This window comes from Eubalaena glacialis, chromosome 13 (genome assembly GCF_028564815.1).
Source record: "Eubalaena glacialis isolate mEubGla1 chromosome 13, mEubGla1.1.hap2.+ XY, whole genome shotgun sequence".
In the NCBI taxonomy this organism is placed as follows: domain Eukaryota; kingdom Metazoa; phylum Chordata; class Mammalia; order Artiodactyla; family Balaenidae; genus Eubalaena; species Eubalaena glacialis.
Genome location: NC_083728.1, coordinates 65,179,985 through 65,203,421, shown reverse-complemented (window position 1 = coordinate 65,203,421; position 23,437 = coordinate 65,179,985). Strand labels below are relative to the sequence as shown.

Below are 23,437 nucleotides of genomic sequence, written 5' to 3'. Positions count from 1 at the left end.
CTGGGTGGGGGTGTCTGGGAAAGCTCTTTATAGAGTTATAACTCCTTTGCCCCCCGCCCCCTTTCTTCTTCTTCATTTATTCTTGCACAGTGGATATAGCTGAATTTCCAGCAGGGTCGAGGCTAGCCCTTAACGTGCCTTTGTTCAAATTAGGAAAGACTTCCACTGTGAGCAGTCTAATTAGAAGAAGACAGCTCCCATGGGCAGAAGCATGCTTATGGGTGCTGGGCCTGGCCTGCACCATTCAATCCCCTGGCTGAGAGCTTTGAGCAGTACACGAACTGCACAACCGTCCTTGGCAGCCCTGATTTTGGACTCCGAGGCAACCTTGAGGATGGAAAGTACTTGCCTAGGGCAGGGGCGAAAGATAAAAGAAGTCTGGGCCCTTGTTAAGGGTGGAGTCCTTATACCAGCCCTGGAAGGCCTTCCTCCTGACTTTTTTCCCTTTTGTTTTTGTTTTTTTTTAAATTATCTCAATAATTTATTTTGAAATAACTTCGAATTAGAGAAAAGTTGCAGGAACCATACAAAGAACTTCCCTTCATCCAGACTGTCAATTGTTAACATTCTGTTCCATTTACTCCACTCCCCCTCCCTTCCTCCCTCCCTCTCCCTCTTTCTCTATGTAGATACGCACCCCTTGTGACTGTTCTTTTTCTGAATCACCTGAGAGCAGTTGGCAAACACGATACCCATTATCCCCAAATACTCCAGCGTGTAGATCCCCCAAACAAGACACTCTAATGACCATCCAAATCACCTCTGACTTCTTCAATGAAACAAAACTTCTACACCAAAGTCACTTATTTTGGTTTCCTGTTATAATTAATGAAATCTAATTCTAACTGCTGCCCTCTTTATCCCTCAAGTTCATGGGGATGTGGGAAAGGTTAGACGAAGCTGAGAGTGGTCTGGCCCTGTCTTGCCCCTCTCCGCCACAGTCTCTGCTCCTCCCCCTGGGCCTCCTTTTGATTCCTTACACCTTTCAAGCACCTTTCAGCCTCAGAACTTTTTTTTTCAATTGAGGTAAAATTCACATCATGTAAAATCCAGCATTCTAAAGTGAAAATTCAGTGGCATTGAGTACAGTCACAACGTTGGGTAACCATAGCTACTCTCTGGGTCCCAAGCATGTTCATCACCCCAAAAGGAGACCCTGCCCCGCTGAGCAGCCGTTCCCATGCCAGCCACTTCTAGGCAACCACCCACCCATCTCTGTGTCTCTGGCTCTCCCTCTCTGGACATTTCACGTAAGTGGAATCACACACACGTGCTGCCTCTGAGCTTCGCAACAGCTGTTCCCTCTTCCCAGATGCTTTTCCTACCTCCCATTCTGACTCATCCTCCTTAGGAGGCTTTCCTAGGGCCTCTCCTGAGGTCAAGCCCCCCTCAACACGCATTCTCATAAAAACCTGAAGTTCCTCTCCTCGGCACTTTTCACAATTATAATTACTCTGTGTGGTCATTTCATTCACGTTTCCTGTAGTTAGACTGTAAGGTTTATTAGGCAGGAACACGTCTGCCTTGTTTATCACTGCGTGCCGGGGACTCGGCAGAATCTGGCATATAGCAGGTGTTCAGTGATGTTCTGCAAACTGACTGACTGACTATCTGAAGGAGCGAGTGAGTGTCCTTACAGGGAAGTCACCTCGTCTCCCCTCTGCTGATGACCTGGAGGCCCACACGCATCACGGCCCCGCCCTCCTTCAGCGAGGGCCTCCCACATGCCCATATATGGACATGATGCAGGCCGGCCCTGGCCCTGGTCTGTGAGGTCCAGGCCTCTGTGACCTCACAATGACCAGGGCCCTCCCCGCGCCTATAAGAGGCCCGGGGGTCAGCCCCTGGCTCACAGCCCACAACGTTCCACCTGCTCACAGGTTGGCTGGCTCAACCAAGGCGGCATCCCCTGCTCTGAGCATCCAGGCCGAATCCATCCATCACCATGGCCAGAAACAGATGTTGCCGCAGCCAGAGCCGGAGCAGACGCCGCCGCCCGAGACAAAGATGTCGCAGCCAGAGGCGGCGGTGCTGCCGGAGGCGCAGGAGAGGTGAGGGGGTCCGCTCCGTGGGTGGGGGCCGGGGAGCTGGGGTGGAGCTGGGGGTTCAGCCCGTGCTGAAGTCTGCTCTCGCCCCCTCGCTCTCCGCAGTGTGCTGCCGCCGCTACACCACGGTAAGGTGTGCAAGACGGTAAGCGCCCAGTAGCAAGACCACCACACTCCTGCCTGAACCACTACCAGCCTTCAAGACCCTCTTGCCACATCTCGAACATGCCACCGTTCCGATGAAATGAACAGGAGCCTGCCAGCGAACAATGCCGCCTGTCAATAAACGCTGAAGGAAAAATGCCACTCTTGTCTCTTTGCTTTGACGGACTCAGCGGCGAGGAGGGCTTGGGGACACCGGGAAGGGGGGACGCGAGGGATGGTTGTCGCAGGGGATCTTGTTTCAAACTCTTGACTACTCCCAAGTCACAACCCAAATCTGCCTCCCCAGCCACCCCTTTACAGGCCCCATGGCCGTGCTGGTTTCTGAACGCACGCTCCCCAGCTCTGGGCTCGGTGGCTTTCTGCTGGCAGCCTGAAATGGGCCACAAACTGGCAAATGCTACCAGTCAAAGACTGGCTTGCCACCCCTACTCCCCACCCCCGAGAGCCAGTAAACATTTCCCAGCTCAAGCTCGAGTCACCAGCCATCACTACATCCCACCAATTCCCCAAGGTGCCAGATGCCGAAATTCCCATTTTTTAAAAAGATGCCTCCGTTTGGGTGCAGTGAGAGTAACTGTCCAGACAGTGGTTGAGCTAAGCTTTCATTTAATCCTCGGGTACAATATCATCCCTGGCTGAGGAAACAAGGTAACTTGGTCCACTAACCATAGGATACACTGAGACATGTGAAGGTGGTTCACAAAACACTTCCGTCCCCTGGCCTCAAAGGGAACTGTCAGATCTTTTAACACAAGCGCCTGGGTCACGATCTCATTGCAGAGCAAAGCCCAGGGCATTTCATCAGTGACCAGAACCCTGACCCAGTTGCCTTGACAGGGCCACAGAAACGTCGTGGCCATGACTTCCATTTATAGAGCACCGTGGAGCACAGGTACTGGGCATTCGCCACTTCCAGGCCTCACACCCAACCTGCAAGGCAGGTATTGACGGCCTCGTCTTTGCAGGTGAGGCCACTGAGCTGGGAGATGAACTCGCTTCCACGACCCAACTACCAGATTGGTTCCAGAGCCAGTCAGAAGATGCTGGCAGGATGGCTGAACATGGATCCCCGGGCAGGCTTTTACAAATAAATCAAGCTCCAGCCATGGAGATTCTGACTTAGTAGGGTCTGGGGGTAAGGCCTGGGCATTCGTATTTTGAGCAAGTGCCCTGGGGGAGCCTGAGGGCACTAATATAAGAGGCCTCTGTATTAGTTTCCTATCATCATTGTAATAAATTACCACAAACATCACAGCTTAAAACACAAATTTATTATCTCACATGGGCCTTATGGCGCTAAAAGCAAGGCGCGAGCAGGTTCTGAAGGCTCTCGGGAAGCATCACCTTTCTCCTTGTCTTCCAGCTCCTAGAGGCCTCCGGCTTTCCTGGGCTCGGGGCCCCTCCCTCCACCATCAAAGCCAGTGGCGTAGCATCTTCAAATCTCTTCCTGTGACCCTCCTGTCTCCCTCTCCCATCTTTTTTTTTTTTTTAAGGGGTTAATTTTTTTTTTAATTAATTAATTAATTAATTAATTTATTTTTGGCTGTGTTGGGTCTTCGTTTCTGTGCGAGGGCTTTCTCTCGTTGCGGCGAGTGGGGGCCACTCTTCACCGCAGTGCGCAGGCCTTTCACTGTCGCGGCCTCTCTTGTTGCGGGGCACAAGCTCCAGACGCGCAGGCTCAGTAGTTGCGGCGCACGGGCTTAGTTGCTCCGCGGCATGTGGGATCTTCCCAGACCAGGGCTCGAACCCGTGTCCCCTGCATTGGCAGGCAGATTCTCAACCACCGCACCACCAGGGAAGCCCCCTCTCCCATCTTATAAGGACCCACGTGATTACACTGAACCCACACTGAATCTTCCATCTCCTGAAGTCACTCACATCCAGAAAGTCCCTTCTGCATGTCAGGTGACAGTCACAGGTTCAGGGCTTAGGGCACGGACATCTTTGGGAGGAGGCATTAATGTGTCTACCACATCCTCCCTGCAGTTGCTATGACTCTGATTCTGGATTTTAATGGGTCACCAAAGTACAGTGAGAGGGGACTTCCCTGGTGGTGCAGTGGTTGGGAATCTGCCTGCCAATGCAGGGGACATGGGTTCGATCCCTGGTCCGGGAAGATCCCACATGCCGGAGCAACTAAGCTCGTGGGCCACAGCTACTGAGCCTACATGCCACAACTACTGAAGCCCGTGCACCTAGAGCCCGTGCTCCGCAACAGGAGAGGCCACCATAATGAGAAGCCTGCACACTGCAATGAAGAGTAGCCCCCGCTCGGCGCAACTAGAGAAAGCCCGTGCGCAGCAATGAAGACCCAACGCAGCCAAAAATAAATAAATTTCAAAAATATAAAAATAAATAAAATAAAATATTTAAAAAAAAAAAGTACAGTGAGAGGTGCAGGAGGAGGCCAGAGGTGGAGGGAAGATGACACATTTGGAGGAGGGAGGAGTGTCCCCGGGGCGGGGGAAGGGGGGAGGGGGCGGAGGGCCAAGGGCATGGAGTCTGAAGCCCAGCCTTGCCTCTTATTTGCAGACACCATGAGCAAGTCACTTAACCTCTTCGTGCCTCTGTTAATGAGTAAATGTATGGAATTTCCGGAATTTCTGGCATAGAGTAAGCACAAGATAACTCTGTGGACAGATAAGCCCCACCCCGACCCCCTGAGAGACCCCGGCACAGCTGCAAAGGCACAGCTGCAAAGGCGGTGAGGAAGCTTCCGGAAGGACTACGTGTGGATTCGCACCAGCTGGAGGGGGTGGGGAATGAGGGCTTGGATTTGGACAAGAAGGCTGGCGCTCTTCTTGTGAGAGTCCCCCCGTTACGAGGCACAGGGACACGTTTTACGGGCGGGGTGAGGGGTGGCTGCCGCGCTCTGTGCTGCTTTCACAGAAGGGGCCAAGGTGGGGGGACTTACACACAGTGGGGCTCCTTATACACAAGGCCCCAGAGAGCTGCCGACAGACCCGACCAACACTGTTAACAGTAAGAACAGGAGGGCAGGCCTCAGCCTCCTCCCCCCACCCCCAAGGCCAGCTGCAGCCTCAGCCTCAGCCCTAGCCGCCCCGCCCACGAGCACGATGGTCCGATGCCGCCTGAGGAGTCCGAGTCCGCAGCAGGGCTCCAGGCAGCAGGGCGAAAGCGAGCGCCTGCACCAGGCACAGGAGCTGAGGCCGGAGGACGTCCCGATCTACGGGAGGACCCACAGAGGCCCTATCGTGACAGACAGGAGCCACAGGCGGGCGGCTTGTGCAGTGCTGGGACCCCACCCTGTCTGAAAGCCCCCCAAGCCCATCCCCATCCAGATTCCCCAGATGGTCCCGTAACTAGAACTTTTCCCAAAAGGCTGCAGAAGGATCGGGAGGAGGAGAAGATGCATAAGGCAGCTCCAAGCCTCCCTGGGCCCACCAGAAAGAGTCACCTGCCAGGAAGCACCTCGCGAGACCACAGCAAGTCCCCCTCTGATGCCCAAGCCCTGAGTTTGCAAGGAGCCCACAAGATCTTGAGTAAAATGAGCAAAAGTCATCTGCCAAATAAAGCTTGAGATAAGAAACTTGCTGGCCTGTCAGGGTCTCCCTTATGCAAAGGGCACACACAAGGCTTCTATTCACCATGGGGTCAGGGGAGGAGGAGGGGGCCAGGGCAGGGGGCTCATCCCTGAGTACTGGGCTGGTGTGTTACCCTGTGACACTGGGCGTGTCCTCTCACCCGGAGCCATCATGGTGCCCAAGGCCACACTACTCCCCCCTTGACATTTCCATTTCCTTGTCAACTCCCAGCCCATGTGAAGAACCTGAAGGGGTGTTGGACAGCTGGGGAAAGTGTGACTCGTGACGAGATGGGAAGCAGGTCTAGCATGCTCCAGCAAGAACAAGGCCAGCGTGGGGGGAACAAAGGGCAAAGGGCAGAATTGGGTGAGGCCTTGTGGGTCGCTAGGATTCTGAGATGGGACCCTCATTACCACAACAGGGCCATGGAGGCTCCCGGGCAGAATCCATTCCTGCCTCTACCTAGCTTCTGGGGGCTCCTCGTAATCCTTGGCGTTCCTCTGCTGTGGCCGCATCCCCAGTCTCTGCTTCCTGTGTGAAATCTCTCTGCCTCCCTCTTAGAGGGACGCTTGTGGTTGCACTCAGCATCTACCCAGATAATCCAGGATCACTTCCCTATCATCTCCCCGTCTCACTCGAGGCTGGGGAAGTTGGCAGTCAGAGTGGAGGGGTGCGGGGAGGGGTGGAGAGGGTCCAGAGACCCAGACCCAGTCTTCACCGCGTGGCCCCCAATCAGCCCTACTGAGACCACACCAGGCAGGGCCGTTAGAACAGAGCCGCACGTGCCTCCTTAATCCCCTCGGAGGCCTTAGTGACCACGAGGCTGGACTAGAGGGGACCAGGCCCGACTCTGAGTCCTGGCTCCACCCCTGACTAGCTGTGGGACTCTGGGCTGGTCACTCAGCCTCTCTGAGCCTGCTCTCCCTTTGTAAAATGTAATAATCGTACCTACCTCACGGGTACATTAGTTTCTTTCCTCTCAGCCTAGCACAGCCACTGAGAATCTGGACAATGTCTGTATTAAATGTCAGAAAACAGATTCCTAGTGCTCAGAAATGACCAAGGAGACGTAACCCCCTCCCGGGCTGAAACTGCGCTGGATGGGCATGTGTAGCGAGAGGCTGGTGACCCCAAAAGCTTACAAGCCGCTGCCTTTAAAGGGTGATTTTAGAGAACAGGAGAGAGTGAGTAGGGTTTTCTTTAGTTTTATACAAGTATAGTGCACAAGTTTTAAGTATGCAGGTCAAGAAGCCAGACATTGCCAGTGCCCCTGGAAGGCTCCCTCGTGGCTACTTTTCATCACATACTGTCAACAGCTCTCTTGGGCTGGTACTTCCGGGATGTGTGGGGGGAGTCTGTGTGCTCTCCTGCTTCTGGAAATTCTATCCCCAACCCTCAGCCCAGCTAAAAGGGGGACTTTTGCCAGGGCAAACAAGGCCAGATGGAGGAGGCAACACGGCAGGGCGAGGCTGCACGGGCGTGGGCCCGGCACTTTGCCTCGGTCCTGCCCCGTATGTGGCAGGGGCTCAGTGGGACAGCTGGTGGCCTAGGTTTGAGTCGGGTGTCGGCTCAGACTCAGGTATCCCAGGGTGGGAGGCTCTGGGGGGCCCCTTTGTGATGTCAGCGCTCTGCTTACCACCCTCGACCGCCCCTCCATACCCCACCAGTGGCCTTTCCTCCCAGTCCAGAGAGGCAGCCAAAGTGGGCGATGGGTTCCCACTGTGCCAAGCTCGGCACGGGCCACGGCCGGGGCCATGAATCCTCCATGAAGAAGCTCGTGGCCTGCGTGAGTCAGGATAACTTCTCCTTGTCGTCGGAGGGTGAGGAGGAGGAGGAGGAGGAGGAGGAGGGAGAGGCAGAGGGAGAGGAAGAGGAGCTCCCGGTGCAGGGCAAGCTGCTGCTGATGGAGCCTGAGTGGCAGGAGGAAGGCGCCAAAGACGACTCTGTGGCCCAGCAGAACCCCAAGGCCAAGCAGACGCAGTCCTGACCCATGACGTGGCCGGGAAGAGATGCCGGTCGCTGCTCCAGAGAGAAGAACTTTCAGAAAAGAGTAAATAAAGAGTCTGCAAGGAATCCTCCTCCTCCTGTCTGCTCTCCCCCCGCCGCCAACCCCCGACCCCGTGACCGTGGCACCACGCGCGTGTGTGCGTGTGTGTAGGGAGGCTGAAGAACAGGAGTCACTGACCCCTGTCCCTGAACTCCAGCCAAAAGCCCTCACAAGGTCCACTCCCCGTGACTTCTCAGCCGCCGTCCCATGCTGCAGGGGGTGGAGAATGTGGTAGCCTGGGCTAGAAAGTCACCGCAGCCAGTCCCGTCTCGGGGGAAGATTTCTCTCCGAGTCTGAGCAGATGCAGGCTGAGAGCACCCGATGGCACGGTATCATCTCCCTCTGCAAACCCCCATTTTGCTGCTCTAACCATAAACGGTCTTAAAGAGCATGGACTTGGGAGCTCAGCAGACCTGCTTCCAATTCCTTCGCGCTCGCTGTGTGACACTGAGCAAGTCGCTGTCTGTCTCTGAACCTCAGCCTGCCCTCCCTGCCTAAGGGTGACGTTAATAGCTACCCACAGGTCAGCGGGTCGGGAGAATTGACTGAAACGCTGGGTGGGACCGGGCCTGGCACGCAGTGACTGTTTCACCAAGACGGGCACTGCTGTTGGAGCCACAGTGGTTCCATCTGACTCGCGGGCCCCGGTTTTGGGGGCTGAGCAGGTTGGAGGGGTCTGAGTCCTTCTCAACCACTGATTCTTCTGCCATCCCTACACTCAAGGTGACCATCTGTACCCTCATGAGAGGCTCACTTCTGCCTTGTTCAAGGGTTCCAGCTGTGGGGGCAGAGCCAATGCCCTCATTAGAGCAATGGGCAAAGGAAGCCCAGAGAAGGGGCCAGACACAGACCTAAGACCCAGACCCTGGGTCCACTCACTCCGGCCTTCTTCAAGAAGCATCATAATGTGTCTGCTGCCCCTCCTGTCCCTGGCTCCCTTAACCTTTTTCTTTCCAATAGAAATAACAAATGTGATCTCCACCCTCTTCCCTCAATAGCCCCCAAGCACCAGCCATCGGAGCCCGAGAAGGATCCTGATCAGGGCTGCTGGGAGGGGTGGGGAGGCAGTATTTCCAGGGACGTCTCTATTTCTTTGGGGGCTGGGTGAGGGGTAAGGAGAGGCCTTGGGCTACTCAAAGAGGAGGCCACCACTGAGGCCTGCAGATGGCACAGGGCACCTGAGGCTTGAAGGAGGTGGCCCTGCTGTCTGTGACCACCCACCCCCGTCCTGACCAAGCAAGTCGGTCAGCAGCTTTGTCCTTTTGCCCAAGGCCTACAGATCCACCCGCCCATTCATCTGCCCAGCAAACATTTGTTGGGCCCCTACTGTATGCCAGGCACCGTGCCAGTCATACAGTATGGGCCCTGGGATCAATAAACACAGTCTCTGTTCCACTACACACTCGAGGCTAGGGAAGTTGGCAGTCAGAGTGGAGGGGTGCGGGGAGGGGTGGAGAGGGTCCAGAGACCCAGACCCAGTCTTCACCGCGTGGCCCCCAACCAGCCCTACTGAGACCACACCAGGCAGGGCCGTTAGAACAAAGCCGCACGTGCCTCCTCAATCCCCTCGGAGGCCTTAGTGACCACGAGGCTGGACTAGAGGGGACCAGGCCTGACTCTGAGTCCTGGCTCCACCCCTGACTAGCTGTGGGACTCTGGGCTGGTTACTCAGCCTCTCTGAGCCTGCTCTCCCCTTGTAAAATGTAATAATCGTACCTACCTCACAGGGTACATTAGTTTCTCAGGGCTGCTGTAACAAATGATCACAAACCTGGTGGCTTAAAACAAAAGAATTGTATCCTTTCACTTCTAGAGGCCGGAAGTCTGAAATCAAGGAGTTCTCTGGGCCACAGTCCCCCGAAGCCCCAAGGGAGAATCCTCCCTCCCTTGTCGAGCTCACGGTGGCTTGTGGCTGCACAACTCTAATCTTGGCCTCTGACTTCCCACGGTCTCTTGTGCCTGAACCTTCTCTTCTGTCTCTTATAAGGACCCTTGCCATTAGATTTAGGGCCCACCTGGATAATCCAGGATGCTCTAAATATCCTTACTTACATCTGCAAAGAGGCTTTTTCCAAATATGGTCACACTGACAGGTTTCAGGGGTTAGGATGTGGACACATCTTTTGGAGGGGCCACCGTTCAGCCCGCTATGAAGGGTCACTAAAGCCGCCTAGAAGGAGTGGGGCCCGGACGGAGCCCAGCCATGTAGGAAGTGCTCTGTAAACGAGGGTGGTTTTCACCGTGAGTGCTGTGACATGTTTATTAAGAAATAAACTACAGTAAGAGCAGACGATAGCAAAGTTGTGCACGAGCTACAGAGAGGGGTAAGTAGACATGGGCTGGGGGGCCTGCCAGTGGGAGGGGAGATGGAGATGGAGGGAGTTTCCTGAGGGGAGGGGCAGGCTGAGAGTGGCCAAGAGCTAAGACCAAGGGCTTCGGCCAAGGCGTGGGGAGGGGTGGGTGGCTGTGGAGAGAACACCCAAGACTAGGGAGCTCCCACCGGGCCCCGTGTGCACACACAGGTGGGCTTTCTTCCACAGGAGGTCTGAGCAGGGATGCAGGGCCCTCATTAGCAGGGAAGGGAGCTGAGTCGGCAGGCAGGAATCGAGGGAGGAAAACAGTTTTCAAGGGCCTCCTGTGGCTTGACAGGCATCTCAGGCTCACAAGAATACCAGGAAGGAAGGGATGACATTCCTTTGTCAGATAAGGAAACCAGGCCTTGAAAACCAAAACGAACTACCCGAGATTGGACATCAGAACAAAGTGGGCTTCGAACCTGACTCTAAATCTCCTGGCTTTAAATCTTGCTGGGGAGGTGGGCTTGCCAGGCAGGCCCCAGGACCACCGTCAGTCCATGTGGTTATTCCTATCATCTATCCAGTAAGTCATCCAGTCATTCACCCATCCAATTCATTCATGGATGTATGATAAATGGATGGGATAAATGGATGGATTTGCAAGTCAAAAGGACCTTAATGACTGTCTCAGTTCTATCCATGCCCCATATTCAAATACACATGAGCATCCAAAACCCGAAGGAGACGGTTAAGTGACTTTAGGAAGCACTCAGCTATTAAAGGCTCCCTTTCCCATTCCTATCCCTTAGGACGAAAGTACAACTAAGATGGCACCCCGTGGCTTTGTTCCTGTGTCAGTTTCACCCAGATGAGAAACGCCATCATGTGTGGAATGCTAGAAGGAAGAAGTCAAACTTTTTGCAGGAACATGTTACTACAGTGATTTCTATGCAACACTGATTAAAGCTTGTACACTGGATGACTTATCCTTGAGTCGGCATTTTGATTTCATTAAACGTGTCACGTGTTTGGGGGCCTGGTTTGGAAGCACAAAGCAGGGAAGAGGTTGGGTAGGGAGGGACATGCCTTGTGATGGGACCTCATGAAAGTATAAGGAACAAATCCTCACACAGGGGCACAAATGAATGGGAGGTGGAGACATCAAGAAGACTTTGGAGTAGATGGGCAACACTCTGCTTGGGCAGAGCCCTCCTTTGTCCTATATGTTCCCATGTTCGTGTACACAGGTGCACACACACACACTCACACACGGGATGCCCATGGGCCCACACACTGTTCATGTGATCCACATGCAGTAGGCAGCCCAGGACCGTGGCAGGAGAGAGGCAGGAGGAGGGGTTAGGTATGTGCGTTTTGCAGTCCAGAGCATCCTGAGTTTGAATCCTGGCTCATCCTGTTTCCCTCCTGCGTGGCCTTGGGCTGGTGATCAACCTCTGAGCCTCACTTGTTTCAGCAAACTTTACTAAGGGACCAAGTGTTTTCAGGGGCTGGGCTAGGTTCTGGGAAAACAGAGGACACACAAGGCCCTGTCCACAGAAAGAACACAAACGTGTAAGCACAAGATTTGCCGGTCACAATAAGCAGTATCAAAGGAGCAAGGTCTGGATGTAACGCAGAGCAACTCTGGTGCAGCAGGGGTGGGGACAGAGGTCAAGGAAGGCCCAGTGGAGGAGACCTGAGGGAAGCACATTCCAGGCCAAGGGAACAGCATGTGCAAAGCCCCAAGGAAGGAAAGAGCCTGAGGTGTTCCAAAGACTGGCATGGCTGGCACAGATGTGCAGGTGGCCGCCAGGGGGTGGCAGCACCAGGTGGGGGCCAGGCCACGCAGGATTTGCAGGGCCGTGGGGAGCTTGGACATTTTATTTGGTGTGATAAGTCACGGGAGGGTCTTAATCAGGCGAGAGACAGGGTCTAGTGTCTTTGCTGGGTGGAGACTGAATGGTAGGGGACAGAAGGGACAAGAAGAAGAGCTGTGGGAGGTCATGGCCAGGAGGGAGGGAGCAGGGCCTGGACCAAGGGCGGCACAGGAGGCCTTCCTCTTGGAGGGCAGGTCTGAGATCCGAGATTCATGCTTCCTTCCCCCCAAACCTCCTGGTTCCCTGTTTAAAAACAAAAGGCCACATAATGTCATGATAGTCATTGACACCTCAGTGCTAAAGAGTTTGGGAAGTGCTTCTAGAGAGCAGTTTTAAGGGAGGAGGTGGAGACAGAGGGTCAGACGATAAGGTCAGGGACTTTGAGCCCCACTCACCAAAGGACTTCCCTATTCCCTGGACAGTGTCCTTTCATGATACAATCACTGAAGGCAGGAGCTCTACTGTAGAGACATCAACTCTGTAATAGAGGAAGTGAGCTGGGAAGCAGACAGACTGGGTCACGTGTGTGGTTTATGGCCCCATCTTAACCCCACATTTCCCTGAAACCAACACTCAGAAAAAAGTGGTACAAATACACAGACATCCAGTCACATATACAAAGAAATTGCCATTCAAACCCACTCAGACGCAGAGCCCGAGGTTCACGTGCGGACTCCCAGATACACACACCCCCATACACACACGCAGGCTCTCACCTGCCTCCCCTCCCACACACCGAAACACACACAAGCAAGCACATGCGGGCACACAGCTACCTTCCCGCAGTCAGACACACGATGACAAGAGGACAAAAATCAAACCACAGATTCATTCTTTCACTTGCTTGGTTTGGGGTGGGGCGGTAGTAGTTTGGGGGCAGGCCTGCTGAAAACCCAAATTCAGGAAACAGAGAGAAACAGATGCTAAATTCAGCCACCTAGAGGTCCTGCACATTCCCCCCCCCACCACCCCGTGTTGGGATGTCGGGGTGAAGTGAGGTCTGAGAAATAGACACAGCCCCGCCTGTGGTGGGACTGCTCGCTCAGCTGCCCGGGCACCATTAAGCGGACCCAATAGTCCTGAGGGTGGCGAGGGGAGCAGCCAGGGAAGAGGGTACAGAGCCTGCGTTGAGATGCCCATTTGAGGTATGATTCAGGAGGAAAAAGACCTCAAACTCTGTAGATTCAGCTCCCCTATTCCCTCGCTGGGTGACCCTGGGGCTGTCTCTTAACCTCTCTGAGTCTTATTTGCACCTCAGGCTTTGTCAAGAGGTCCAAGGCGCCATGCTGTTCTTGATCGCTGCATCCCCTGTACTTAGCACATATTAGGAGCTCAGCAAATATTTGCTGAATAAATGAAAGAATGTGCAGGCATTAAAGCAACAGTGAGGGGCTTCCCTGGTGGCGCAGTGGTTAAGAATCCGCCTGCCAGTGCAGGCAACATGGGTTCGAGCCCTGGTCCAGGAAGATCCCACATGCCGTGGAGTAACTAAGCCCTGGCACCACAACTACTGAGCCCACGTGTCACAACTACTGAAGCTCATGTGCCTAGAGCCTGTGCTCCACAACAAGAGAAGCCACTGCAATGAGAAGCCCACGCACCACAACAAAGAGTAGCCCCCGCTCGCCACAACCAGAGAAAGCCCGCACGCAGTAACGAAGACCCAACGCAGCCAAAAATAAATAAATAAATAAATTTATTTAAAAAAAAAAAAGCAACAGTGAGATGCCACTTTTGAACCCAGTGAATGGGCAAAACCAGAAAAGTTTTGATAATAACAAGTTCTGGGAGGACCCAGCGAAGCAGATACAGTTGAATGCAGTTGCCAAGGGGTCAAATGTGCACGCACATGTTGGCAGGCGAACGGGGCAGTGTCTATGAACATTTACAGTGTGCAAAGCATTTCTCTCATGTGTGCCAGGGCCACATGGCTTGCAAGAGCAAAAAACTGCAAACAACCCACAGGATGGCTAAATGAACACGCAGGTTCACTGAGGACTATCGTGCAGGTTTTAAAAGAATGGGGTTGATCTCTATGCTATCTACTCAGATTGCCAGGACATGCTATCAGGTGAAAAGGGCTAGATGGAGAAAGATATACCATTGATGGAGGGGAAAAATTCTACACAAAGCAACACTGTACTTCTATGGGGGAAAATGCAGGTATGTAAGTGCTTAGAAAAAGATCTGGAAGGACATAGACTAAGCTGGTGCCTGGGGATATGTCTGGGGAGGGGAAATACTTTATTTTCTACTAGGAAATGAAAATCAGGGAGAAAAGGCATGAGCATCAGTGAAGTATCTAATAAGCGCTCAGCAAAGCTCTGTTGACTCTGAAAAGAGATAGCACAGGAATGCTGAATGTAAACTCTGCATCTGCAAACTGGTCCAGGCGAGGTGACCCAGAAGGCTCTCCTCAGTGGGACTCACCACCCCAGGGCAGGGAGAGGCCAAGGCTAGCCACCCACTGCCTTCCCCCAGCCAAGCCTCTGCCTATAAACCATCAGGGTGGCACCAGGGCCTCTCCTGCTTCCTTGAGCCTCATCTCCTGCCACCTGCCACTCGGGTCCTCTAATTTTGGCCTCCAGGCCCTTGCTGACGCCCTGCTCTGCCAGGAGTGCTTTCCCTTCTCCTCCCTGGGCTGAGTCTCACTCGCTCTTTAAAATTCGGGTCAAGGGTCGCCTCCTCCCAGAGGCTGCTCATCCCTGCCGGCTTGGCCAGGGGCCTCCCTCTTCTCCAGCCAGCAGGCACCGGGCTTCCCACATGGCCGGCACGGGCCACCATCAAGTCTCCTGCTGGTCAGTGTGCCCTGAAGCAACAGGCCTTAAGTGAAAGAACTGGGGCGCGATCAGCCCCTCCAACGGTGTGGCGGCCGCAGAGCTGAGGAGCCCTCCTGCCCCCGCCCCCAGTGTCCCCAGCCTGTGACGGTCAGCCCTCGTGTCTAGTTGCCCAGCTTCTGCAAATTCTTGTTTCCCCTCTGTGTCAACTGCCAAAGGTAACCACCATTGTTCTTGTCATCAGCTGCTGACACCTACTTTGCCACTTATGGGATGGGGTAGGGTGGGAACCAGATCGGCCTATTAGAATAATGCCCCAAAATAGGCTCTGAGCAAGATCCTGGGAGATTTACTGATGAAAAGGCACTGGGCCTGCCAGGCTTGGGCTTTCTGACAGCTCTATCGGCCACTGCATTAAGGGAACTTGCCTGAAGCCACAGGGAGGGTGGGAGGGAGGGTGGTGGTGGGGTGGGGAGCTGGGACCAGGACCTGGTGTGCCACAACCAGGGCTCTCAGAAATCCTCTTTCCCGCCCCTCCTTTTTCTGAGTTATTAACACAGTACCAGCAACTGCTTTCTGAAAGCCGGTTAATACTGGATACTTCACGTAATCTCTGACTTAATCTCTCCTTTTTCACCTGTTACTCGGGGATAATAGGCCTGCTGGAATGTTCCCACCAAGTGTCCCCAGGACTTTGGAAGACCAGCCACCAGCTCAGGCCATCACTCCTCCTCTGCCGGACGAGAGCCTTCTCCTTGGGCTTGAGCGTCCCCTCCCCTCCACGGAAACACACCACCTTTCCTGCCGTCGGGACCAGCCGGGACTAGGTTCTACCCCATGTAATGCAGCAACCTCTCTGCACAGAGGCCAAGCCCCAGGTCTCTCCAAAACACTTTCACCAAGTTCCATCAGCTCCCCTTTTCTCATCTGGTAAATGGCGACATAATTTCCACCTCACAGAACCATGGGGGAGAGTAAATAAGACAACATACCAAGACACTGCCACCTGGCCCACAGCAGGCTCAGCAAATGGTGACTCCTCTTCCAGGGAGTGAGGGGTGACCCCAGAACTCAGGTCTTGGACTCCTCAAGCAGTGTTCTGTACTACAAAGCATGAATGTCCTGGCTTTCCCTTAGGACTGTCTTTGTACCAATTTCGGGGGCTAGTGTGGTAACATCCAGGGAGGGGGAGGTCAGGGACAGTTGTGAGGTGTGTCCCAAGGCCCCCACTGTAGGTCTCTGTGGCTAATACCCCAGCTGTCCAGAATTTCAGCAGCCAGAGGGTTTTTTCCACACCCAATCCTGTAGTGTCTCCTGGGCCTGAAGGAATGTCTCCTGCAGTCAGGGTGAAATCCAAACCCCTCCCACGTTCCAACAAAGCCCTGCCCCATCAACTGGACCCCTGTCAACCTCTATAACTCACCCCTGCACTCACCCTCTGGCTCTCTACACCAACTACACGTCTCCTTTCTGATCCTCAACTATGCCAATCACGCCCACCACAGGGCCTTTGCACTGGCTGTTCTCGCTACCTGGAATCCTCATCACCCCACTTTTAGAAAGGCCTCAACTCCAGCCTCCAAGAGGCTTTCCCTGACTGCCTTATCTCACGCCTGCCCCCACTCCACAAACACCTTGTAGTTCCCTTTTTCCCTCTTTATTTTCCCATAGCACTTACCATGATCTGAAATACTCATGTGAATTCACTGTCTCCCCTTTGTCTGCTTGAAGACCCCTGAGTTCCCAGTGCCTGGCAGACAGTAGGCACTCAATAAATACCTACTGAATAAATACTGAAAGAGTGAAATAAATGTCATTACCCCTACCTTGCAGATGAGGAAATCGAGCCACAGAGAAGCTAAGAAGCTGGCCCCAGGCCATGTGTTCATTAAGTGACAGATTGAAACCAGAATCCATGCTCTAAGCCAGCAGTCCCCAACCTTTTTGGCACCAGGGACCGGTTTCATGGAAGACAATTTTTCCACAGACGGGGGTGGGGGTGGTGATGGATCAGGCAGTAATGCGAGCGATGGGGGGGATGGATCAGGCAGTAATGCGAGCAATGGGGAGCCGCAGATGAAGCGAAGAAGCTTCGAAGCTTCGCTCGCTTGCCCGCCGCCCACCTCCTGCTGTGCAGCCCGGTTCCTAACAGGCCGTCCGTGGCCCGGGGGTTGGGGACCCCTGGTCTAAGCCCCACAGCTCGAGGCTCCCCAGAGGCACAGACTCCCATGGGAATCATGGCTGTAAAGAAAGGCTGATGAGCGCCGGGGCAGAGGGCAGTTTCAAGATTACACGACCTGACCAGGGGCTGCTTTTCCCAGCAGGACTTTGCCAAAGCTAGAAAGAGAAACTGAAAAACTGAGCTCCGAGGGCCAAGATCTTGACTCCCCCCAGCTGCTGGCTGAGTCCCTCACTTCTGGGGCAGCCAGGGCTGCTGAGGGTGGGGGTGGGGGGAGGAGAACCAGCCGACAGGTCTGGCTGTGACCCAGCAAGCTGTGGACATAGGGCTGACCCAACTGCCCTGTGACAAGAAGTCACTTGTGCTAAGCGCTTTCTCTGTACCTGGCCCTTTGCTTTGGGCTTTGCTTCCATGCTGCTCTGTGAGGCACAAAACCTCCAAAGCTCATTTTGCAGCTGGGGCAAATGAGGCCCAGAGAGGGCAAGTTGCTTGCCTATGGTCTCCACAGCTGTGGAGTCTGAGCTCCTCAGGGCTCCCACGTGGCCTAGCTCCCTGCGACTCTACTGCCGGTCCTCCAGGGAGAACAGCCCAGGAGACAAATGCTTGTCAATCAGTGTATTTCTTTTTCCCCTTTGTATCTGGATTCGGTTTCGTTTTGAACTCAGGACTTCAGAAAATGAAACCAAAGCTGTAGTAACTGTCACTATTGGTGGTGAGGAGAGCCCATGTGTGCTTGGCAACTTGTGCCTGCCTCACTATGGCTTGCACAACCAGGATCTGCTCAGGGTAGAGGATGAGGCCCACTGTACATGCAAGGAAACCAAGACTCAGAACGGCCCAAAGCCACAAAGTGGGAGACAGAGGCTTGGCTGGCAAGACCCGGGGCCTCCACAAGCTTATAAAGAGGAAAGTTGGCAGAATGGTCCTCACTCCTCCCCAAGCAGGCTCAGGTTGCAAATGAATCTGATTTCTTTGGCATCTACTGTTTTTCCAGAAGACAGACCGGGATTCGAGATCACCAGGAATCTGGTTAGGGTGTGGGGGTGGGGGGAGAAGGTGGGGAGGGAGTTTACAGCACAGTAGACAAGCGCTAAAGCTTTGGGGTCTGACACCCTGGGTATGAAGCTCCGCCCTGCCCCTTCTGAGTTGTGTGCCCCTGGGCAAGTGACTCCCCCCCCTCAGTTTCCCTATCTGTAAAATGGGCAGATTGGATTGTTGTGTCAATCCAATGGTCTAAGGACTGTAAAGCATTTATCACCCAGTCAGTTTAGGCCAATACACCACAGGTATCAGTAAATGAAATGAAGGAGGGGGCTCCAGGGGGATGGGTGGGCATGTGGCAGCAAGTAGGGGGCCGAGAGGAGGAGGCCCTGGTGCCCGGGAAAAAGAGGTGGCTCTCCCAAGTGGCCATCCGGTCTGTCAATGGGGGGTGGGGGGGCATATGGGCCATCAGCTATTTATAAATCTCCCTCTGCCCAGAGGTCTGCCGAGGAGACATGCTGGCAGGAAGACAAGTCATGCAGGAGCCAGCCCAGCCTGGCTGCCTTCTCTGAGCCTGGACCACCCGCCTCCAGCTCAAGTGAGAAGGAGGTGCTATGCCTCCCCACTACCAGCACCCAGGGGCCTGGTTTACCTCCTACTCCACCCATGCCTTCTATGGCCTGCTTTCCTTGGGCTAGAACTTCTGAAATGAAGCCACGTGTCTGCAGGCTCCATTTTGCTGTCACAGCCACTGACAGCCGCTGATAAACAATAGCAGCAACAGCAAACACCTACTGAACGCTTATTATACACCAGGGACTGGTCTAAGCATTTGACCCATAATCACTCATTTAATCCCCACGCTAGGAGGGAGATATTATTACCTCCTTCATAGATGAAGAAACCAGGCAAGGGAGTTAACTACATGTTCAAGGTCACAAGGACAGAGAGTTGCAAAATTGGAATTGGAAACCAGATAGATTGGGTCCAAAGTCCAATACTTTATATTGTCACCTACCACAGGGCAGCCCCCCGCGGGTGCTCCAGAATGACCACAGCACCTGACCACTGACACATGCATGGCTCTGCATCTTCTCACTCCCTTGCACACAAGTGCATGAGCGCTCTCTCTCTCTCTCTTACACACACCCCCCCCCAAGACAACCACATCAATGACCAACACCAGCTGTTGCCAACACGAATTAACGCAGACAACGGGGTCCTAAGCAAGGCTGGTTCTTGGTCACCCCTTTGTGTTTACGAGGAAACACGGGGGTCCTGGGATCTACCTAGGGCTAGGGAAGGAAATCGCCAGGAAGGCGGGCAGGAGGACCTGGCTCCAGCCAGGGCTCCGAGCAGAGGAGCTAGCTGGGCTGCAGCCTGAGAGCTGCCGGTAGAGGGCAGTGTGTGCCAGCGTGAGGCCAGTCCCTGCCAAGCCTGGCGTCTTCCCCGGGACCCCTCCCAGACTGTGAGACAGGCTACCCACCAGCCCCCAAGCTCATTTGTTCTTTCTTTCATTCAAAAATACATGTACCAGCCAGGCACCTACTCCGTGCCTTTCCACGACAGACAGCATCACACACAAATGTACAAATCGTAGCTGGTACCCCATCATTCCAAGGCGGAGGTGTGAGTGTGGGGAGGGGGCAGATGGGAGCAGTGCGGGGGAATCTGTAAAGTAGAAGTCGGGGGAGAGGAGGGGCTGGCCAGGAAAACTCAAAGTAGGTTTTTGGAATTATCACATCTGAAAATGAACTATCTTTTCACTGGGCTCCCAAATGCATTTAGGGGTGTCCAGATGCGCCTTCCTCTCCCCAAAATAAAAGCGAGGAGGGCGTGCCTCGTTTGGAGCTCCCCCTCTGCCAACCACTGGGCCTCAGTTTCTCCAGCTGTCGTGCAGTAGGGAGGGCTGGCCAAGGCCGCCGGTACCTTGCCGGGCCTCAACCGGTTTCCGAGGAACTGGGCTCGCAGCCGAGGCACCCCTCCCGCACCGCCAAAGGGTTCCTCCGAAGCCTGTGGTCAGGCCGCCGCTTCCTGGGAAGCCCACGCCAAGACCAGGGACAGCGACAGGCAGGAAAGGGTGCAGAGGCGGCCATCCAGAGGCTCCGAGACTACGTGGGCAGGGCAGTGGAGGGAGCAGTCCCAAGGGGTCCGAGGTGGGACCCCAGGGTCGGGTGGAGGTATCTGGCTCCGGAGTAGAGGACACAGCTCTACCAGAGATGGGTGCTGAGACACCTGGAGGGGAAGAGGGGTGTGTCACGGTTAGTCCAGAGTATCCTAAAGGGCTTGCCTGCAGAAATCTGCGACCGAAGGTACGTGGGGGCAAAGTAGGGCCGCCAGTTCCGAAGGGGGCGTCTGAGAAGTGCCCAGGAGGTTGAGAGGTGGTGCTAGAGACCTTGACAGGGGGGGGTCCTAGGACAGATGCGAGGCTAGGTCAGGGCGGGGGGCTTCCCCGGGTACGGTTCCCTGATTTGTAGAAAAGGTCGAGCGGCCTGGCCTCCGCGGCGCGCAGAAAAAGAAACCGAAAGGGGCGCGGGAGGGCGGGCCTGTAAGGGGGTGGGGTCTGTAGGGGGAGGAGCCTTCGGCCGACCACGCCCCCAAGCCAGTTTAAAAGACTGGTGCAGGGGCGGGCGCGCAGCAGATAGAGCTGCGGCCGTGGCAGCTGCACGGCTCCTGGCCCTGGAGCATGCGCGAGAGCCGCCCCGGAGACCCTAGCCGCTCCGCTTGCGGCGCCCCGCGCCCCGCCGCCAGGTGAGCGGGGCACTGGGCTAGGAATTGGGAGGGAGAGGGGAGGAAAGCACAGGACAGCTGGGTGTCTGGGCGGCCTCGGGGGCTGCGTGGTGGGGTCGCGGCCGCCACGCTCCTGGCCCCCTCTGGCCCCACCCTGGCAGACCCCGCGCGTGGGGTTTCCGCAGCGCAGCTTTTCTCCTGCCTTTCCCCAATTCGCCCGGACAAGGCGCCAATTCCCGGCCTGGCCAGGAGGCGGCGGTCGCGGGGCGGTGAGCCGAGGGCGGTTGGCCGGAATCGGGGCAGGCTTCTCCCCGGCACCTCTCCACGCCCCCTTCTTGTACCCAATCTCGGAGCGACTCGGGGGCTGCACTCCGCTCCACCGAGCTCCCACCCGCCTTGAAGTGCTCCGCGAGCGGGGAAGCCCATTTTCTAGATGAGCCCACTGAGGCTCAAAGGGCCGCGCGGACTTGGTCTTGAGCCCTCGGCCCTTTAGGAGCGGCTCGCCCCAGGGCCCCACCCCTCCCAAGTTGCCTCGCGGGCCCTCACCTGCCCAGCCCCACCCAGACTCCCTGCTCACAGCCTGTCTCCCTCATCAGCGCACCCCCGGACGCTATGGCCCACCCCTCCGGCCGGCCCCGCGTGTAGGATGGTAGCACACAACCAGGTGGCAGCCGACAATGCAATCTCCACGGCAGCAGAGCCCCGACGGCGGCCAGAGTCTTCCTCCTCCTCCTCCTCTTCTTCCTCCTCCTCGCCCGCTGCCCCGGCGCGCCCGCGGCCCTGCCCGGCTGCCCCGGCTCCGACCCCGGGCGACACGCACTTCCGCACGTTCCGCTCGCACGCCGAGTACCGGCGCATCACCCGGGCCAGCGCGCTCCTGGACGCCTGCGGCTTCTACTGGGGACCCCTGAGCGTGCACGGGGCGCACGAGCGGCTGCGCGCCGAGCCCGTGGGCACCTTTCTGGTGCGCGACAGCCGCCAGCGGAACTGCTTTTTCGCCCTCAGCGTGAAGATGGCCTCGGGCCCCACGAGCATCCGCGTGCACTTCCAGGCCGGCCGCTTCCACCTGGACGGCAGCCGCGAGAGCTTCGACTGCCTCTTCGAGCTGCTGGAGCACTACGTGGCGGCGCCGCCCCGCATGCTGGGGGCCCCGCTGCGCCAGCGCCGCGTGCGGCCGCTTCAGGAGCTGTGCCGCCAGCGCATTGTGGCCACCGTGGGCCGCGAGAACCTGGCGCGCATCCCCCTCAACCCCGTCCTCCGGGACTACTTGAGCTCCTTCCCCTTCCAGATCTGACCGGCCGCGCACGCAGCATTAACTGGGGCGCCTTATTATTTTCTATTATTATTATTTCCCTGGAACCACGTGGGTGCTCTCCCCGCCTGGGTTGGAGGGAGAGGGCGTAGGGGGCGAGGCGCCTTCTGCCCTGGGTTGGAAACAAGGCCGCAGACCCCTCCCCACCTCTTGTGGGGGTGCCCCCTCCCGGTGCTCCCTCTGGGTCCCCCTGGTTGTTGTAGCAGCTTAACTTAATTGTATCTGGGGCCAGGACCTGAACTCGTACCTCCTACCTCTTCATGTTTACATATACCCAGTATCTTTGCACAAACCAGGGGTTGGGGGAGGGTCTCTGGCTTTATTTTTCTGCTGTGCAGAATCCTATTTTATATTTTTTACCACCAGTTTAGGTAATAAACTTTATTATGAAAGTTTTTTTTTTTTAAGAAAAAAGGTTTCTAGAGCGTGTGCTTTGGGCAAAGGTTTTCCATGGTTCTGAGTGGGTCCAGGTTCCTAAGACTGACCCGTGTGGCCGAAGATGGTGTATGGCCCGTGTTCTGTGGCTGGGAACCTTGCATGGCTCCACCCTCAGCTCTCAGGGGTAGACGAACCGTTGGTCTAGTTTTGGTATTGTGTGTAAAATGGCAGCTCATGTTTGAGCACTTAATGTGTGCCAGGCCCTGTTCTGTGCTTTACATGCTTAAATTTACTTAATCTATAAAGACAACCCTATGAAGCAAGGCTCTTATCCCCATTTTACAGAAGAGAAAACTGAGGCGGGGTAAATTTGCCTGTGGCCATTCTTGTGTCAGAGAAGATACTGGGGCCTTTTTTGGCTGTCCTCCCAGAAATCTGTTTGAATGGATGACAGAGAGGAAACTTCTTTCATTCTATGATCACAACTTTTTCCAGAAAGAGGGTGGGGGTGGAGGCTTGTTGAGTTTTTGGAAGGAGGCGTGGCACATTCTGAAACTCAGCATATAGGAAGGCATATTTTATATGGGATGGGGATACAGGGTTGGGTCTGAACTTCCTTCTTCCCGCCCTGTTCTGTCTTGTGTACTTTTTGGTGAACACACAACTTGGAGCCAGAAAGATGCTCTGTGGTCTGTGGTGTCAGAAGGGCCCTGTTGGCAGCTTTGGGCAATTCCCTTTACCTCTCGGGGCCTCAGCAACTACCTCTAAAATGGGCTTGCTGGAAGAGGTGCTTTGCTGTAACCCTCAGCAGTAGGCACTGATGCAAAGGGGACGGAGGAGGTGATGTTTTCTGGAGCTTGGGCCGGCCAGCATCACCAGAGAGTGCCCAGGAAACGGGCTTCATGGCTACGCCTTGTATCTGTGGCCGGTCTGCTGGCCACTCAGGGCTGTGTTGCTGCACCCAGTGAATCGAGTCATTTTCAGGTTTAGGGTTAAATGGCTTTACAGACACATTTTTAGAAGTCAGAATGGCCCTCTGCAGCCTTGGACATGCTTATAATGGAGTGTCCTAATATTTAATAATACTTTTCAGACTTGAAAGTG

At 55.2% G+C, this 23,437-nt stretch overlaps 2 protein-coding genes across 2 annotated transcripts; both read left to right on the top strand.

The window, feature by feature from the left end:
- The first annotated feature begins 7,463 nt into the window (after window positions 1–7,463).
- PRM3 (protamine 3) lies at window positions 7,464–7,742 on the top strand. Its single transcript, XM_061210012.1, has one exon. It carries the CDS (start codon window positions 7,464–7,466, stop codon window positions 7,740–7,742), a length of 279 nt encoding a protein of 92 aa, XP_061065995.1.
- A 12,821-nt stretch (window positions 7,743–20,563) lies between these two features.
- On the top strand, window positions 20,564–22,322 carry SOCS1 (suppressor of cytokine signaling 1). Its single transcript, XM_061209032.1, has 2 exons — window positions 20,564–20,664; window positions 21,240–22,322. The coding sequence occupies exon 2, from the start codon at window positions 21,290–21,292 to the stop codon at window positions 21,935–21,937; it is 648 nt and encodes a 215-aa protein (XP_061065015.1). The 5' UTR covers window positions 20,564–20,664; window positions 21,240–21,289; the 3' UTR covers window positions 21,938–22,322.
- Window positions 22,323–23,437: the final 1,115 nt, after the last annotated feature.

Bases quoted from the DNA above. Each gene is read 5' to 3' on its own strand.
- PRM3 (XM_061210012.1), top strand. From the start codon at position 7,464: ATGGGTTCCCACTGTGCCAAGCTCGGCACGGGCCACGGCCGGGGCCAT.
- SOCS1 (XM_061209032.1), top strand. From the start codon at position 21,290: ATGGTAGCACACAACCAGGTGGCAGCCGACAATGCAATCTCCACGGCA.